Here is a 20,065-nt window from a genome sequence, read left to right as displayed (position 1 = left end):
TAAGCACTGCTAGAACACCATATGGTGCTTAATTAAAAAGAAATTTAGGGGCTAGAGCAGTGGCACAAGCAGTAAGGCATCTGCCTTGCACACAATAGCCTAGGATGGACCGCAGTTCCATCCCATCCCCCCCTCCCCCCGAGTCCCATATGGACCCCCAAGCCAGGAGCGATTTCTGTGTGCATAGCCAGAAGTAACCCATGTATCACCGGGGGTGGCTGAAAAACCAAGAAAAAAATTTTTTTTAACTTCCCTTGAAATACTGTATAGCATTTGCCCATGAATAATCAATGGAAGGGAAATGCAATAGACAGGTTATAGACAAGACTAAAGGTAGTAAACTAAGCATTGGAAACAACTGAATTACCATGAAATTCATGTAACCATGAATTAACATGAAAGCAAGGAAAGAGGAGAAAAAGGGAAAGAGAAAATGAAAGTATGGTAGAAATGAAAAAAAAAAAGTAGGATTTTTTTTTTAAAAAAAGGGAATGACTCAGGAGAGGGAAGGAATAAAGAAAAGCAGCCATTTTTTATCAACATAGATGGTATCCAATGGGAAATACAAAACATTCCACTGAAAGCTATATAAAGCTAAAATAATGAATTATATAGAGGCCATGGAGTACAGGGCTTAGCAGTTAGATTGCCGCACCACAAGATATCAGCAACAAGCGTATCACTGGACGTCTTCTACATTGCTGGGTATGATTCCACCCAGAGGTACTGGATATTGCCAGTGTGGCTCTGGAAGTTGCTGATACCAAGTCTTTAGGCCTAGCACTGAACTACTAGCCTGGTTAGCCAAGTATCAATGAAGTGAGCCCTCGAGGGTCCTGAGCATTGCTTGGGAGGACCCAAAAAACCAAAATAATGATTATTCAAAGGAATGCTTTTTTTCTTGAGAAAAGTATTTTGGAAGAACCCTGATTCTCAAGATTATTTTGCCAGTGATATTTTATTTTGAAACACAGCAAACCTAGATTTTTCAACTTTGGGACAGGGGGAAAAACACTAAAATATGTTAATGCTACATCTAATTTTGGAGAATCTGAGTTATATAAAAATTTACCAATTTCAATTATCTGTGAGACCATGGAAAAGTTATTTAGCCCCTCTGGGCCTAGAATACTATGTGTAAAAAATATTTTTTCTTGATTTAGAGGTTTGAGCATGCTTCTTAAATATTAACCATGTTAAAACCAGGTTTATATACATATAGCAAAAAACTATATGGCATATATTCAAACATCTAAATTATTGCCCTTACAGTACTTTCAAAATCACATTCAGTTAACACTAGATCCTGAAGATAGTCCAATTAATCTTCTCATCATAGTTAAATTGGGGTGGGAGGCACCCCCAGCTATAATTAGGTCTTACTACTATCTTCAGGGTACTTGGTGATATAGGTACAGGGGACTGATCAGATTGTGGCCAGATCAGCCACATGGAAGTCAAGTGCCTTACCCATTATATTCTTCCTCTGGCCTCTAAACAAAATTACTTTTAGGGCATCATACCTAAATTATATCTTAAGTTTACAAATAAGATATTTATTTTGGAAAAATTGAGAAATGAGAGATCTAGCCATAGATTAATAAATGAACTATCATTCTCAATCATGTAATATTTGACAACATAAGTCTTATGATCAAAATAGTTTTTATTGCTATTCAGTGAAAGTTAAAAGTAAACCCATAGTACAGCAGCAAATGTTTATTCTTAGTTTTCCAACAGCTGAGATTTATCTTCTTTCGGTCTATTCAACAGAAAGTGAACTATGTCAAGGAGAACCTCATCATTAAAACCTTTCACATCATTATCTTCAATAGTTTCATAAAGAGGCTTACTGTGTGTGCCCCAACATATATTTTTACGAGGGTTATTTTGATCAGCTTGTGTAGTTAGTGCCAAAGTATTTAACTGGTAGCAGAAAAAGGCAAAGTATTTTCCATCTGTGATCACACATTGGGAAACAAAAGGTCGAGTAACATCTGCTTCACTCCAGAAACCTGCAGAAGAACGGAAAGCAAAATTTAAACATGATGCATTCTAAAAAACAAACAAAATACATTTGAGAGTACAAAATCCCAACTAAAACCTACATATTTTATCTACAAATTCCCCAAAATCTCAAGTTATTCCGAACATACTCCATCCACAAAATTCTATATTCCATTTTTGCAGAAGAAATATTTCTTCTCTGTAGTATCCCTAAATCCCTCACATCTTAAAACTTAATTTACATCATTAAGAACAGCAAGCTCTATTTATGCAAATCACTTTTATATCTGTTATTAATGTTCAAATTTTCCTTCAAATAGGAACATTTACCACCCAGTAGCAGTCTGGCCATTTTCTTCACAAATTCACCAAAAAAAAAAAAAAAAAATCCTGAATTTTTAATGACTTCAGTAATTCATTAGATATAATTTCTTTTCTTCCTTTACATATTTAAAAGCTGTGTTATGAGATGTTATCTTTTCTACCAGTATTACCTTTACATAAGTTTCCAGGATACCTTCATACTTATTCTATTCACATTGTCTGGCTGCTACTTATTTCAGACTGACTGGTTCTAATACTTTTAATCCAATTTCCAGTATCAAACAATTACTATATTCCCCACACATCTTTTATATTAGCCTTAATAAAGCTAGACAAATTATTTTTAAAATAATTTTAAATTTGTATTATATAATTTGTGAGATTATTCATTTTTATATGATACTAAAAAAACCCCACCTTTTTATTTCATAAACAGTACCATTCTAGCATCTTCAAGAAAGCTTCTATCTTACTTTTTCTAATTCCATCTGACTCCTATTCTTACTATCCATTTATTTCTATCTTGGAAACACACCTAAAGAAATAATTTTGAGCATTGGGGTAGGAGAAATAATACAGCAGGTAGGGTGCTTGACTTAAACATGGTCAACTAGGGTTCAATCCCAGGCTTCCCATATGGTCTCCAGACTGTCAGAAGTTAATTGTCAGGAGTTAATTCTTGAGTTCAGAGCCAAGAGTAACCCCTGAGCATTGAATATCCAATGTGTTCCCAAAACAAAACAAAAATATAACAAATTTTAAGCATGAATCTAAGATATACAAGAAATAGAGCATAAGATAGAGTACATGATCAGCAAAAGGGAAGGCCGGATTCAATCCCAGTATTGAAAGAACTCTGGGCAAAGTGCTAGGAGCCCAGATTGTACCCCATGTGCTGGGGGAGGAGTTGTGGGTAGAGTGTGGAAAGGGCGGGCAGAAAAAGGTGAACCTGACAATATTTAAATCTCTATTAAAAATTTCTCCTAGGGATTTATATAGGACTGATCTAGTTACATGTCATGTCATGTAAGGTTATATAGTAAAACCCAAATGCATACAAATATCACAATGGTCAGTTAGACTTTCTTAGATCTATTAGAGATAGCCAGTTGCCTCATTTATCTCATTCCAAATCCTTCCCTCTCTCCCTTTCTTCATTAGCCAGCACATTATTTCTAAACACTTTATGTCTATTCCACCTCAGAGACTATTATTGCCATTTCTTTTTTGCTTAGAAGCATTTTTCAGACAAGTCTGAGCATAATTAAACAATCAGGAATGTTGAAATAGTTCCCATTCTTAGAATTCCCCTAAACAACTATTTTTTTAAAATTATGGGCCATATCACATTTATTAATCTTCCATATTGACTATCTTTTTTATTTATTTATTTTGGTTTTGGGGCCACACTGGCAGCACTCAGTGGTTACTCCTGGCTCTATACTCTGCTCCTGGCAGGCCCGGGGGACCATATAGGATGCCAGGATTCGAACCACTGTTGGTCCTGGGTCGGCTGCTTGCAAGGCAAAGGCCCTACAGCTGTGCTATCACTCACTTATTATTTTTAAGCACCATGATTTATAATACTATTAAAAGTTTCTAATATACAATACCACACCATCCACCAAAGTGTCAGCATCTCTCCAACTATGTCTCAAAGTCCCCATCCCAATCCCAACCCAATCTCCTTGTCAGTTTTATAGAATGACTCCCAAGAGCTGTTATCGTTAGCCAATTCCTGAACTGTGTTACTTTATAGTCTACATATGAGACATTATGTATTTATTCATCTTCCTCTGATTTACTTAGTATGAGACCCTCTAATTCTCAGCCTAGCAGGAAATTGTATGGTTTCATCTTCTCTTATCGTTGAGTAGCAGTCCATACCTCATTTAAACTTACAATTCATATATCATTCTACTCTTCACTATAGTATGTTTTACCATATTACCAGTAGCTAAAAATACCATTCTTTACTTTCTTTACTATAACATATGCTCTAGGAAAGCAAGACTTTAAGACTATCTTTAAGGTTAAACAATATACAAAAAGCTTCTAGATATGGTCTTCTATTATACTTGTCTTTTATTCTAAAATTTGATCCATCAAATAATTCCTTTCTCTAGTTTTGGCAAAATGCTGTAATATAATATACAAAATGCTGTAATCTAACATAGTTCTAGAAATGACTAAAAACACCATCAGAAGAAAAAAAAACTCACACAAAGGTGTGCAAAGTAAAATTCAAAAGTAACTCCATTTGTCCATTTCAAATGTAAAATATATAAGTTGGATTTATACACAACTATTTTGTTTCAGCAAGTGTTTGTAAATTGTTAAAATCAACCTCCATTTTAAAGTTCACCTACTTAATTTCTTCTTTTTTTTTTTTTTTTTTTCCTGTGAGGCCAAAGATCAAACCCAAGGCTTTACACATGCAAAGAAAGAACTAAACTGCTGAGCTACTTCCTTGGCCCTTTCAACCTACATTTTTATGAACTACCAAATTCTTAAAATGTCCTATCTTCCAAGAAAATAGATGGCATAAATTAGTGTACCTTGATACATAGCTTGTGCTCCAGTCCAGGCAAAAAGACTTGCAATGGCATTTGCTCTATAACCAGCCTCTATTTGATCAGCACAGTTTCTTTTGATAAGCCGTTCCCTTTCTAATGTGTTACTTAATAGATGAAACTGGGTATGACCATAGCAGTATGAGTCTGCAGTTTTTGAACCTAAAGAACAATAGAAACCAAAACAAAACAGATAAAATGCAAAATTAAGACTTTTGGAGCAAAAGAACCCAAATCTTTCTCTTCTATTTGAATATTCAAAATATCCAAATGGGAAGTTGATTTACTTATATTGAGCTTAGTAAAGCTAAATTTCCCATGAAAGTACAATTTGCTACTCAAGACCACTAAATAGAAGGTTATCATTTCATTTTTTCAAGCCTCTTAATTAAGTAGAGTTTTATTATTCATCATAAAATGAAGACAATAATTTTCTATATATTTCTAAGTAAAAAAAATTGTAAAAGCAAATGTTTCCAAGATGCTGACATCATTTTTGTTTTTAAGCCACATTCAGCTAAGCCTAGGGATCTCTCCAGTCACCATAAGGCAGGTGACTCAAACTCAATTTACCTGGGGGGCACAAGAGGCAAAGTCGGGGTGAGGCAGGGCCGAATAAGGGATTTCACAAAAAAAAAAAAAAAGTCCTCAAACATTATTAACAGTTTTAATTATTTCTTCTGAACATGAATAGAACATTGAGTGAAGATCATGAACAGTTCTTCTGAACATGGCATCTTTTGCCTATTCCTTGTTGCCAGAGACTTGACAGCACTTCTTCTCACAAATCTGATCACACTTGGCTTTAGAGAGGAAGCAGTTGAGACCCTCAGTATGGCTTGAAGATGATCATCATTAAGTCTAGACCTGTACTTTGACTTATTGAAGTTCAATGTGGAGAATAACTTTTCACACAAATATGTGCTCCCAAAAAGGCACATGGTGCACTTGAACATTTGGGAAAGCTCAGGGAAGCTGGGGGGGGGGGGGCAATTTTTGAGAGAATTGTCTGCTTTTCCACTAATCTCCCTGAACTTGGCTTTGAGATCAGAGTTGCATTGCAGGTCAATGAGCTCCATTTGAAGCACAGGAGGGGCATCTTGCACATCAAAGGAACAGGGGTCCACAAAAATTTGGAAAGTGGCTCTGTGCTTTTTGAAGTCTTCAAATCTGTGATCAAATTCCCTCTCTAGCTTAAAAATAGCATCAACATATTTCTCACCACTGAATGGTATGCCTGCATCCACAAGTTCCTTGCATGCTGGGAAATGGCAAAGGTTTGTCTAAGAGAGCTGGGATTTCCATAACACAAGTTTTGTGGAGAATGCTCTCAGGTTGTCATAGGCAGCACTGATAAGCTGCCCCGGGCCTTGTAACATCTTATTTAGTACATTCAGCTTATGTGTGATGTCAACAAGAAAAGCTAAGTCCATGAGCCATTTGTGATCACTCAACTCAGAAACAGCATTTCCATCCTTCCCCATGAAGGTTTTCACTTCTTCTCTCAACTCAAAAAAATCTTTTCAGGACATTTCCCCTGCTGAGCCAATGTACCTCAGTGAAATAGAGCACATCTCCATATTCTGACTCCATTTCCTCTAAAAAAGCATGGAACCTCCTGTGCTTTAAGTCCCTGGATCTGATTTGGTTGATGCATTTTACAACAACAGACATCACATTGTCACACGGCAGGCATTTACTGCAAAGGGCCTGCTGATGAATAATGCAGTGAAGAGCAATGGCCTTCTCTTCACCCTCCTCCTCAAGTTTTTTTTTAACAAGTGCCACCAGTCCATTTTCCTCCCTGTCATCGATGGTGCTCCATCAGTTATTATGCCAAAAAAACTCTTCCATGCAAACCTGCATTCTCAATGGTATCACACAGATGTCAAAATATCTCATTAGTGGTGGTCTGGCCATGCATTGGAATTATTGTGAGCAGTTCCTTTGTCAATTCAAAATTGCAACTAACACCCCGGACATAAATTGTGAGCTGTGCAGTGTCTGTTATATCTGTGCCCTTGTCAAGAGCAACTGAGTATGCATCAAAACATTTGGCTTTCTCACACAGTTGATGATAAATGTCACTTGACATGGCAGAAATGCGCTCTGCCACAGTGTTGGCAGAAAGACTGATTTTGCTAAACTGACCTTTCTTTTCCGGACAGATAATGCTTGCAGCCTGTAACATGCATTTTTTAACTAACTTTCCTTCTGTGATTGGTTTCCCTGCCTTAGCAATCATCTCACTAACCATGTAACTAGCTTAGACTGATGCAACATTCTCTTCGGTTGCTTTCTTGAAGAAATCTTGTTGTCTCATTAGACATGCTTTAAGACTGGCAACCCGCTTGGCTCTCTCATTTCCTTGATATTTTGCACATTCCTCAGCATGTTTAGTTGAATAATGGCATTTCAAGTTGTATTCCTTGTGCACTGCAACTTTCTCTGAGCAAAGCAGACATGTGGGGATGCCCCTGTGCTCAACAAAGAAATACTGTGTCTCCCACTTTTCCTGAAATTGTCTGTGCTCATCATCAATCTTTCTCTTCACTGCTGGCTTTGTTGAAGTCATGATGAAGGTATGACAAAATCTAATTCTGTAACAAACTTCTCTCCCTTAGGCCTCTGATAATGCAAGGGACAACAGGCAGGAGCAGTGGAAATGACATCTGCGCTAGGCGCAAAGTATTCACGATTATTTGCTTACCGAATATTTGCAATAAAAAATCTCATTAGTAAGAAAAAAAATCACAAATAATCACATTAAATATTTGCATACCCCGAACGGAACTGCTTGGAGTATGTGAATGTTTAATGCGTTTTTTTCTTACTAATGCTATTTTTATTGCGATTATTTGGTAAGCGAATAATCGCAAATACTGCAATATTTGAAGGCTGGCCGCAGGACACAAATTGTTAATATGGAGGGCCGCAAATGGCCCGTGGGCTGCAAGTTTGAGACCCCTGCCATAAGGTTTTCCAGGTTCCACCCCGGGTCACTTTATCAACTATTCTATCTCTCAGCCCCCTGACGTTCTTGAACATAGTGGTAAAGACTGTTCAACTATAAGTCTTCCATAATTCACTTTCTAAAACCACAATGAGGGATAATTTACCATTAAAATCGATCCAAAGAACTACTATAAATTTTCAAGGAAGCTAGGAAGCTAGGAGTAAGCAGAGTAAAACAGCAATAGAGTTCATGAGGCTAGCCATCAAATCTTATTAATTTTGGTATAATGGTCATATAAGTATGTATCATAGCATAGGTTGTTATGAAAAAGTCAACCCCTACCTCATTCCACTTCTATATCATTTACTTCTGAAAAACACAAGTTATCATTTTTATATAGCCAAATATGCATTTAATTCTTTGTATAAAAAAAAACTTAATTAATACTAATGGAATAGAAACAAGATTTCAAATAGTAAACTGAAAGATTTTCTTCTAAATTTTCATGCATTTAGCAACAATCTGAGATTATGGATTATATTTTATTATTGGATTAGCTGAACCTGTTGGTCATCCATATTCATGTAAATAAAAAAACTTACCAGTAAATATGGTATTTTCATACTGTCGCTTGAATAATGGAAGTTTGTCTGGTTTACAATTCATAACAGGGATTTCTAAAGGAGGAGAATAATCCAGTGGCACAAACTTAAAGAAAAAAAGGTTATAAGTGAACTCAGAAAGATACCATCCACCACATATATTTCTCACTATATACTTGTAACAAATATATACGTGTATATCTATTACTTTCCAAAAAAAAAAAATCTTTGGGGGGGGGGGGCAGGGCACACCCAGTGACCCTCAGGGATTATTTCTGACTCCATGCTCAGAAATCGCCCCTAACAGGCTCAGGGGACCATATAGGATGCCTGGTTCAGGGAATCAAATGAGGTTCTTCAAGGTTGGCCACTCAGAAGGCAATGAATGCCCTATCACCGCGCTACTGCTCCAGCCCCCACTCAAAAATTCTCTAAAAGTTTTTTTTAAAACAAATATGATTAGCACTCCATCTAATAGCAGGCGAAGCACCTATTATGTAAACACCAACTAAAAACCTGATTGCGTAAATAAAAGTTTCTTGGACTACAGTCATGAATATTCATTTATGTATGTATTATTTTCATTTTGTTTTTACATTGTAAAAACTGAATAACTGCAATAGAGAATGATGCTATCTGGCTATCTCTAAAACTGACACCACACTTTTGATATTGTTTTCCTTCCCACAAAAACTCTCATAATAAAATGTCCTGGCCATGAAAATGTCTTATCAATATTGTCATAGTAACATAAAGAAAAACATAAATATGGTATTGAAAAGTAATGCTTTAATTTTACCTAACACTGTGTGACCTTGTCTGAATGAACCACAAGAGTTTAAAAAATCAGAAAAAGTACAGTTGAGAAGTATTTGAAAGAAATTTGAAGGGCAAGGGATCCATCCAAAATTTTTTGGCCTACTACTCTTTACCTAGTATACCTCTGACATTTCTTACATTTGATGTCAATAGATTCATCCATTATAAATTCTTACCTCTGGCAGTTGTCTGGATATTCGAATCTGATTGTGTGGCTTATCATTTATTTGGTACCGCAAAGCATCAACTCTCCCTTTCCGGTGACCAGCAGGAATAATTTCTTCACCCCGCAACCAGTAAAAATGAACTGGACGTTTACAATCTAGCAAAAGATAATAGATTATTTTTATCTGATCATCTAAACTGGTATTATTAGAATGTCAAACAATACTGGGACTGTAGAGAGAATACAGCATGTTGAGTGGCTACCTTGCATGTGGTTGACCTAGGTTGGATCCCAGGCACCCCACATAGTACCCTGTGAGTACAGCAAGAGTAATATGGTGATTTCGAATGCAAAAGGAAGAAAGGAAGGAAGGAAGGGAGGGAGACAATACAAAAGGTAATGACTGTCACTAAAAAATTTTCGAAAACAACTTATGTGAGAGAAGCTAGTTTACAAGTTAATTTAAATAACCTGAAACAAAGATAATGTTCAAACATTTACCACCTACTTCTGCCACTACTATGTAAAACCTTGCAATCCACTAGGCTTCTTAAATTGTAAACATAAATAATCATTTACATTTTAATGTCACTTTTATCATATAAATCTTCACTGAGGCATAAATTAGTCATTTATTTAGGATTCTATCTTTATATTGATTCATTTTTATTGTTGCCTGGTTTGGGGGCGATACCTGCGATACTAAAGGTCTGCACTACTCAAGATGATCTCACCAGGTGGGTGGGCGACCATATGGGATGCTTGGGATCCACCCGAGGGACCACTATGCAAGCGCCTAACCCAGTATACTATAGCTGCGGCCCTGCCTATCCTTTCTCATGACCAGATCAATGAAAAGTGCCCAAGTACATACTTTGGGTGCTGAGACCTTAGTCTATCAGTTGCAGGGTGGACTGGTTAGAGGGCAACATCGGTTCCTGAGTCCAGACTGCCACAACTGCCACAAAACCAAAGAGGCAAGCCTTCTGCTGGGAGCGAAAAGGACCTAGGAAAAGCAACTGATGAAAGAGAGAGAGAGGAGAGGAAAGGAAAGAGAGGAAAGAGAGGGAGGGTGGGAGGGAAGGAAGGAAGGAAGGAAGGAAGGAAGGAAGGAAGGAAGGAAGGAAGGAAGGAAGGAAGGAGAAATAAGAAAAAGAAAGATTAGATAGATGATAGATAGCTGATAGATGATAGATGATAGACAGATGATAGATTAGATAGATAAATGATAGAGATAGATAGATTATATATAGAGAGATGTGTGTTTATCTAGATGAATAGATAGATGATAGATATATAGATGTGTTTAGATAGATAGATGATATAGATAGATGGATAGCTGATAAGACAGACAGATGATAGATAGATGATAGATTAGATAAATGATAGACAGATTAGATGGATGGATGGATGACAGAGCCAGAGAACATGGAAGTAAGGCGTTTGCCTTGCATGCAGAAGGTCGGTGGCTGGGATCCCGGCATTCCATATGGTCCCCTGAGCTGTCAAAAACCAAGGAGGAGGGAGGGAGGGAAGGAGTAAGGAAGGAAGAAAAGGGGGCGAGTCTCGGGTGGGGAGGAGGGCCCTCTTACCCCTCCCCTCTCTCCTAGGCGCACAGGGCCCGGGGCTCACCGAGGGCCGCGGAGGCCAGGCAGGGGTTGTGCGGGCTGAGCAGCCCGGTGAGCGTGGTCACCAGCTGCTGCAGGAAGGGCGAGGCGAGGGTCTGGCGCTCGCGGTAGGCGGGCACGGGCCGCCGGCGCCTCACGAAGAAGTGCTCCTGCAGCAGGCAGTCGCAGGCGGCGGAGCGCAGGGCGTCCAGGTCCAGGGAGGCCGGCAGCTCGGGCGGGGCCGGCGGGGGCAAGCCCGACAGGTAGGCGGTCTTGGTGAAGCCCTGGTACCAGCGGTCGGCGTTGAGGGCGAAGGTCTGCGGGTACACCACGTACTTCTTGAACTGCATCTTGGTCAAGATCCGCAGCTTCTCGTCCACCGACTGGGCCGCGTGCACGGTCGCCTGCCATCGCTCCACTCGCCGCCGCCGCGCCGCCTGGCTTTTGGCGGTGAGGGAGGCCACGATGGGCGGATAGCGCACGGTGGAAGCTGCCGCGACGACGGAGCCGCCGCTTTCGGGAGTCGTAGCGGCGACCCGCGCCGCTGTCTGGAGTGACCGTCGGCAGCCATAGAACGCCAGCTTCCCTCCCCTGGCCGCAGCCATCTTGGCCCGGGCCCTTACCCGGATGTCAACCTTTGCCCCGCCCTCCCTGTCGTGAGAGGCCAATCAGAAGGCGGCATCTGAACTCAGTTTGGGAAGACAGATTCTCAGTGGCTGTGAAGTGCTTTCGTCATCAATGTTGTAGCCAATCGGGTCGCTCGTCCAACCTAGTGTGGCTAGGTTTGGATCTTTGTGGGTCGCTCAAGAGAGGGGATCGAAACTCGAGTTTTTAGGGTTTTCAGTAAGTTTCGCCGGTAGGATTAAAACTTAAAATAACGATCTGCCCCCTAGATTGCTTTTTCGAACCAGAGAACCCCTTCCTGCCCTAATAAATAAATAAATACATAAATAAATTTAAGACTATTGTGCACTGAAACCTGGACCTCGGTTTAATTGATCCTCACACCACTTCTTTTCAGCTGTAGTCCTTGGAGCTGAAAACATCCTTGAAAATATTACTGGTACAAGTTTTCTTTTGTTGTTAACATACTTTTTTTTTTTTTTGTGGGGAGTCAGCGCTCAGGGGTTACTACTGGCTCTAGACTCAGAAATCGCCCCTGGCAGGCTCAGGGGACCATATGGATGCCGGGATTCGAACCACTGTCCTTCTGCATGAAAAGCAAACACCCTACCTCCATGCTATCGCTAAGGCCTCGAACATACTTATTTTTTAAGAGATATTCACATCACTAAGAGGGCCACTGCTGGTCTTGAGGAAATAATTGCATATATTTTATTACACTGATTTGTTTTTAATTGTTGAACATATAAATTACATGAGAGGTATACTTTAACTCGATTTACCTGAAAAGGAAAACAAACTAAAGAGTTGCCTCAGGGCTGGAGCGGTAGTACTGCTTGCAGATGAGGTCCTTGCATCCCATATGCCATTTTCCTTGTACCACCCCCCTAGTTCCTTAAGCCCTCCTGTAATGATCCCTGAGCACAACTGTATACCCTCTCAGCCAAAGAAATGCATTATTCTTTTCTCTTGAAATGCAATCTCTATTTTACAAACATCTCTAGAAATTTCCTTACTATCAAGAACCAATGGAACTCAGTGGCTATTTATTTTAAATTTAATTGCGTAAATTAAACCTAGATAAAAATTATGCAATGTCGGAGAGTCCGTGATACAAATTAGTCTCATAGGAATTTTTGTTTGGTTGGTTGGTTTTGGGCCACACCCTGTGTTGATCAGGAGTTACTCCTTGCTCTCAGCTCAGAAATTGCCCCTGCCAGACTGGGGTGAGGGGGACCATATGGAATGCCAGGAATTGAATCCTAGTCCTTTGCAAGCAAAGCAAACGCTCTACCATTTTGCTATTCCCTCTCCTAGGAATTTTTAACTTGGAATTTTAATTAACTTTTTTTGGTTTTTGGGTCACACCAGGCAGTGCTCCGGAATTCCACCTGTCTCTACGCTCAGAAATTGCTCCTGGCAGGCTCGGGGGACCATATGGGATGCCAGGATTCGAACCACACACCTTCTGCATCAAAGGCAAATGCCTTACCTCCATGTCATCTCTCTGGCCCCTAATTAACATTTTTTACATTAAAAACACTAAACACATTTTTGCATAAACCACATTCTTATGTTTTTGTTTATGCTTTTGTTTATTTATTGTGAAATTAGAGCATTCTTTTGCTAAGCAGTCTATATAAAATCTTTCCAGTTTGTAATATCTGCCTTTTCCCCTTCCCAGATATTTTACCACTGTATCATACCCATGTTATGTAACAGTAATTGACCTTGGGTAACACACACTTACCAATTTTTTTGTTTTTGTTTTGTTTTAAGTTTATCTGTTCAAACAATATGGGAAGAAAAGAGGCTTCTCGGGTGCTCAGCAGGGCCAGTACTCCTTCCTGGGGATACTTTGACAACTGGGCTGGTTTTCAATGTGATGACCAGTGGAAATGGTGCTACTCAGTCCTAAGATGCCTGAGATTTCAAAGGCCTAATCAGTAATGTGTTGGAGCCTCTAAGGCCATGCCAGATGTGACCAGATTCCCTCACTGTGTGCCCTCCCCACTTTCCTACCAATTAAACTAAAATACCCACTGCTTCTAACATTGAAGAATTAGCACAGAATTCAAAGAAAACAATGCTTGCAGAAAACCAAGATTGGATCTCCAGCATACTATATAGTTCCCCCCGAGCCTGACAGGAATGATTCCTGCATGCAGAGCCAGGAGTAATCCCTGAGCATTGTCAGGTATGTCCCCCACTCCAAAAAAAAGAAGAAAAGAACCCAATATAAACCAGTTTAACTGACCAACTCTCAGGAAAATATTTAAATGTTGTCTGATCAGAAACAAGAGCTGACCTTTGTTGTACCATCACCCACACCAGTAGCAGTTCTAAAACTCTGTAAAGAGGGTGTTTGCCTTGCATGCAACTGACCCAGATTCAATACCTGGCATCCTATATAGTCCCCTAAGCCTGCCAGGAGTGATTTCTGAGTGCAGAACTAGAAGTAACCTTTGAGCGCCTCCACAGGTGGGCCCCCCCCTCCAAACTTATACATCTATACAACTATTAGGAAAAATGAAGTCATTAAATTTGCTTATACATGGATGGACATGGACATGGAGAGAGAGATACTGATTGAAATAAGTCAGAGGGAGAATAATTGACATAGAATGTACTCATTTGTGGGATATTAAAAAAATAAGATAGTATAATAATAGTATCCAGAGACAGTAACGATGAGGCCAGGAGGACCAGTCCATGATAGGAATCTTCCAAAAAAGAGAGAAGGAATGCAGTTGCAGAGAAGGGACCACTATTGTGGGGTTAATCCAAACCAAGAGAGTCTGAAGCAGGATAGCCGAGAGAAACAAAACAACAGATGCAGTCAATAGGGAGAGAAAAATTTAGGGGTACTGGGGCTTCCAGCCTCATGAACCAAGAGAGAGAGTGAGCAAGAGCCCACAGACCTTCCCATCTGATTGTATATACCCCTACCTCCAACCACCCTGGGAAGCAGTTAAGAGTTAACTGTAGTGTCTTAAAAGTAGTTAACAGGGGGGCTGGAGAGACAGTACAGCAGCAGGGCATTTGCCTTGCATGCAGTCAATCCAGGACATCTCATATGCTCCCCATAGTGTCAGGAGAGATTTCTGAACAAAGAGCCAGGAGTAACCCCTGAGCACCACCAAAAACAAAACAAAACAGAACAAAACAAAACAAAAAAAAAAGGAAAAGAAAAAGTTAACTGGAAGACAATTAATGAAAGTTAATAGTAGTTCTGACTGAAGGAAAGAGAGGCTAGGGGAAAATCTCTACAACTATGACAATGGTAGTTGAAAATGATCACTCTGGACAAGAACTCGGTTCTGAAAAGAGATAGTGATGTGCATGATACCCCTTCAGCAACAATATTGCAAAGCACAATGTCTAAAAGGAAAAAAATAGTGGAAGAGAGAATAAAAATTATTTCCCCAGAGACACAGTGGTGAGATGGGAGGGAAACTGGGGAAACTGAATGTGGCAGAAAATGTGCTCTGGTGAAGGGATTATGTTGTGTGATTAAAAATCAATCGTGAACAATTTTACAATTGTATTTTTAAATAAAAGCTGTATAATGAACAATCTTGTAACCATGACTTTCAAATAAAGTGATCATTTGTTTTTTGCATAACTTTTGTGTTTTTATTTCTTTTAAAGTATATCTTTATTAAAATACCATGATTATATACATGTTTGTAATGGGTTTCAGTCATAAAAAGAGCACCCCCCTTTACCAGTGCAAAATTTAAAAAAAAATCTATTTCTAATGATTTTTATTTTTTGTCTTTGAGAATTTAGTACAGGTGTATTTGTAGACCCTATTTTATAGCCACATAGCGTACAAAGGAAAAATAACCCTGAAACATGTCCTTTAGTTTAGAGTTGTCAATCTCCATTTTACTCTTCAGCTGATCAAAGGTAAAAAAAAAAAGGACCTCAGGTTAAAATTGAGAGGGAAGGAAAGATGCATAGAATAAAATTTACTTGACACTCAGCTACATGATATTGTACCATTCTTCATAGACAATTTGTAATATGAAATAGAAGAAATTTATTAGAATTAGCAGATATTTTAAATTATAAATAATAATAAGGGGCTGTTTTAATGAATTGAAGTACATTTAAATTTTTTTTTTTTTTTGGTTTTTGGGCCACACCCGGTAACGCTCAGGGGTTACTCCTGGCTATGTGCTCAGAAGTTGCTCCTGGCTTGGGGGACCATATGGGACACCAGGGGATCGAACCGCGGTCCATCCAAGGCTAGCACAGGCAAGGCAGGCACCTTACCTTTAGCGCCACCGCCCGGCCCCGAAGTACATTTAAATTTTATTAAATTTTAAAAATTAAACTATTGTAACAAAATTTAAAAATGGTAAAAAGACTGGGGCCAAAACAGTGGCTCAAGTGGTAAGGCTTTGCAGGCAGCTAACCTAGAATAGACTGCAGTTCGATCTCCCAGCGTTTCATCTGGTCCCTTAAGCCAGGAGCAATTTTTGAGCACATGGCCAGAAGTAACCTTTGAGCATCCATCAGATAAATGCTTAAGAGTAGTTTCACTAGATCATATGCCATTTCTATTTTTTCAAATGGAAATCTCCAAACTTTTCCATGAAACTGCACCAATTTATATTCCACCAAATGGTATACTAGAGTTTCTTTTTATTATTATTATTATTATTATTATTATTATTATTATTATTATTTTGGTTTTTGGGTCATACCTGGCAGCGCTCAGGGGTTATTCCTGGGTCCACGCTCAGAAATTGCTCCTGGCAGGCTTGGGAGACCATATGGGATGCCGGGATTCGAAGCAATGACCTTCTGCATGAAAGGCAAATACCTTACCTCCATGCTCTCTCTCCAACCCCTTATTACTCTTGACAATATTTCTTGATGCCAATCTCTGCTTGGGTCCAGTGGTTCCAGAGACCACCTGAGGCACCTGGGCAATACTCAGCAGTATCTAGGACTACCACCAAGAATGTTAGGGAAGAAAAATAGTAATGGGGATCAAACATAGCTCTCATGCATGCAAAGCATGGTGATTATTATGCTATCTCCATGGCTCCTAGAAACATCTTAATGAGTGGTATACTTACAGAGTGTGGAAGAAGTTAAAATACAAACATGCAGAAAAGATCAACTGCAGTAAGCAAAAATTTCTAGCTCATTGAATTCCAGTGGAACAAGGAAAGAACATTACTAAAACCCAGAAATTACTAAAAGATGAATTATCTTATGGGACTTTTTTTTTTTTTGAGGGGGGCAAGCTCAACTGGCAGTGCTTAGGGGGTATTCCTGGCTCTGTATTCATGAGTCACTCCTGGAAGGCTCAGGGCACCATAGGGATGCCGGGGATTGAACTCTAGTCAATTACATGCAAGGCAAGAGCCCTACCCACTGTGCAATCATTATGGACAATGGGACTACTTGTTTTTATGATAAATCGAGTCATAAAAAGTGAGAGAACAGAGAAGAAATATCCACATTTTTTCTATTAATGTCCTTTGCCCAAACCCAAATAAAAAAGTCAAGAAGGGAAACTGGGAGATGCAGCCATAGGTCTTAGTTTCCGGGGCATGGAACATGTCAGAGAAGGGCAGAGACTATAACTCAAAGCTGGGTACAGATTGAGAATATTAAGTGCATTTTAGGTGATATCTGAGGAGAAAGATAGAAGTGGAACCTGAGGATGTCACAGATGAAGATAGAAATGTAGAAGACAGATTAGGGTTCTTTCTTTGTATTTTTTTAGTTTAACACAGATTTCAGATAAGAAAATTTTAAGTTTCATTCAGATAAAAAGAACAAACATTATTGAGTACTTATCAATAATTAGGGAATGGGGCCGGGCGGTGGCGCTAGAGGTAAGGTACCTGCCTTGCCTGTGCTAGCCTAGGACGGACAGCGGTTCAATCCCCCGGCGTCCCATATGGTCCCCCAAGCCAGGAGCGACTTCTGAGCGCATAGCCAGGAGTAATCCCTGAGCGTCAAATGGGTGTGGCCCAAAAACCAAAAAAAAAAAAAAAAATTAGGGAATATTGATGATTTAGTGGTGAAAATACCAAATAAAACTGTTAATTTCAGGGGCCGGGAAGGTGGTGCTAGAGGTAAGGTGTCTGCCTTACAAGCGCTAGCCAAGGAACGGACCGCGGTTCGATCCCCCGGCGTCCCATATGGTCCCCCCAAGCCAGGGGCGATTTCTGAGCACATAGCCAGGAGTAACCCCTGAGCGTCAAATGGGTGTGGCCCAAAAACCAAAAAAAAAAACAACAAAAAAAAAAACTGTTAATTTCATGAAATTTACAGGCTGACTTGGGGAGATAGAAAATATTAATAATTCGAAGGTGAATGTGATGCATTTTACTATAAAAGAAAAAGACAAGAAGAGAGTTGATGAGACTTGGCATTTTAAGATATAAGTTGATCAGGAAGGACTTCTCTGACAAGTGATACTTGTAGAGGGAATGTAAGGGAATGAAGGAGTGAACTAGGAAACTATCTCAGAAAAGACCATTCCAGATAGGCAGATGGCAAGTGCAAAATTCTTAAGTGAGGCAAAGGAAGAAAGGAAAAAAGGAGATGAAGGGAGACGTCAGTTTAGAGATAATTTTCAAACATCTCAGGTACTACTTGTATCAGGTACTTACCGTATTTATTCGAGTATAACACGCAAAATTTTCTACCAGAAAAAGAAATCAAAGTTTGGAGTGCTCGTTATAAACGAGGGCTAGGGTGGGGTGGCAGTGACAGCCACCAATGAGGGCTCAGACAAATTGTGAGTTCGCACTGTGCCTTTTCCGGGCTGCAACCTCAAGAAACCTGGCCTATCTCTCGTGACATCCTGGGTTAAAACATCAATGGAAGACATACCAAAAGAAATGATCATCAAGGGTTTTTTGAAGACAAGCATCAGCAATCAAATGGACGGCACAAAAGACAACCTGCTGTGGAATTCAGACTCAGGAGAAAGCGAAGAAACTGGAGAAACAGATGTTCCTGCCAACTGGGACACTGGTGAAAAATTAACTTGAGAGAATGGGAACGACTCTTTAATGTATCTGATAATGAACCTGACTTTGAAGCATTTTAAATAAATATTGTTACCGGTAATTTTATTTCGGTATTGTGTTTATACCAGTTTACCTTGTCAATAAATGATTTTTATCATGGCCACACGTGTTCAACAACGTTGTTTTTTTTATTTGTTTTTGTTTTGTTTTGTTTTTTGGTCAATTACAATGCTTGGTGTGAAACAAAATTTTATGCCGATTTATTAATAGAAAATTAGGGGTGCACGTAATACATGTGTGCGTATTATACTCGAATAAGTACGGTATTGTATTTTCATAAACAATTTGTCTTGTCTGTAGGTAGAAAGATTCAGGGAGAGGAATTCAAGGATATAATATCTGGAGTTAAGCACTGAAGCTTTCTAAGTAAGACTCTTTTTTTCTTTCTTTCATTCTTTCTTATAGTAGTATACATGAACTACTTCAATCTAGAGCATTTAAAAAATGCAAAATATTTGGTTGTGTCTGTCTTATTATTTATTTTATTATTTTTGGAAAAAAATATTTTCAACTGTATAAAGCCAAAAAAATTCTATACTCTGGGTATTCTTAAATTAAATGAACCTAAAGTTTTTAGGTTAGATTGTAGAGCAGCTAGAAGGATATTATAAAATTCTATTCTCTTGTGTTTCTACACTTGTCTTCCATTTTAATGTTTTACATTAATATAATGTATATATCACATCTAAGAAACTAGCATTATTGGATTTCCATGAGCGAAACTCTACTCTGTATTTGAATATTACTAGTTTTTTCCATGATATCCATTTTCTATGTCAGCATCTCCTACAAGAATCCATGTTATATTTATTTATGTAAGAAGTCACTTCTCCACCTCATCTGTTCTATGATAGCTTTCTAGATTCTTATTTTTGATGAACTAGGAAGTTTTCAGTGTTGGCCAGATTATGCAGAGACAGTCTTGGCTTTTTTTTTTTTTTTTTTTTTTTTGCTTGGTAAGTTTCTCATAATTAAACTGAGGTTTTGGGATCTAGAAAAGAAAATTACAGAGGAAAAGTGTCATTTTCATTGTACTACTCAAATATACATGCTACAACATAACTAAAATTTTCTTAATTTCAGCAACTGGCATAAAGAACTGTATAATTGGATAAGCACTATGGAAGTATTTAGAATTGTATGAGAACTGAATTAAATATGTTCTAAGAAAAAAAGTATTTTATACTTTGCACATATATATGTATATCTGTCTTTATACACACATACTTGCTTATTTGTGTGTGTGTGTGTGTGTGTGTGTGTGTGTGTGTGTGTGTGTGTTTGCAGTGTTAATACTGCTTTATAAAGTAGAGATTGACC

General features: G+C 38.8%; 1 protein-coding gene across 1 annotated transcript; it reads right to left on the bottom strand.

Moving 5' to 3' along the window:
• Positions 1-1,646: 1,646 nt before the first annotated feature.
• Positions 1,647-11,660, bottom strand: MRPS30 (mitochondrial ribosomal protein S30). The gene is made up of 5 exons (XM_049768245.1): positions 11,080-11,660; positions 9,458-9,603; positions 8,463-8,568; positions 4,890-5,066; positions 1,647-2,015 (listed from the first exon to the last, which is right to left on the bottom strand). The coding sequence occupies exons 1-5, from the start codon at positions 11,657-11,659 to the stop codon at positions 1,726-1,728; spliced, it is 1,299 nt and encodes a 432-aa protein (XP_049624202.1). The 5' UTR covers position 11,660; the 3' UTR covers positions 1,647-1,725.
• Positions 11,661-20,065: the final 8,405 nt, after the last annotated feature.

The sequence above is a fragment of the Suncus etruscus genome, chromosome 2 (genome assembly GCF_024139225.1).
Source record: "Suncus etruscus isolate mSunEtr1 chromosome 2, mSunEtr1.pri.cur, whole genome shotgun sequence".
Taxonomy (NCBI): Eukaryota; Metazoa; Chordata; class Mammalia; order Eulipotyphla; family Soricidae; genus Suncus; species Suncus etruscus.
The sequence above is the reverse complement of the archived record's forward strand: the minus strand, read 5'-3'. Positions and strand labels throughout refer to the sequence as shown.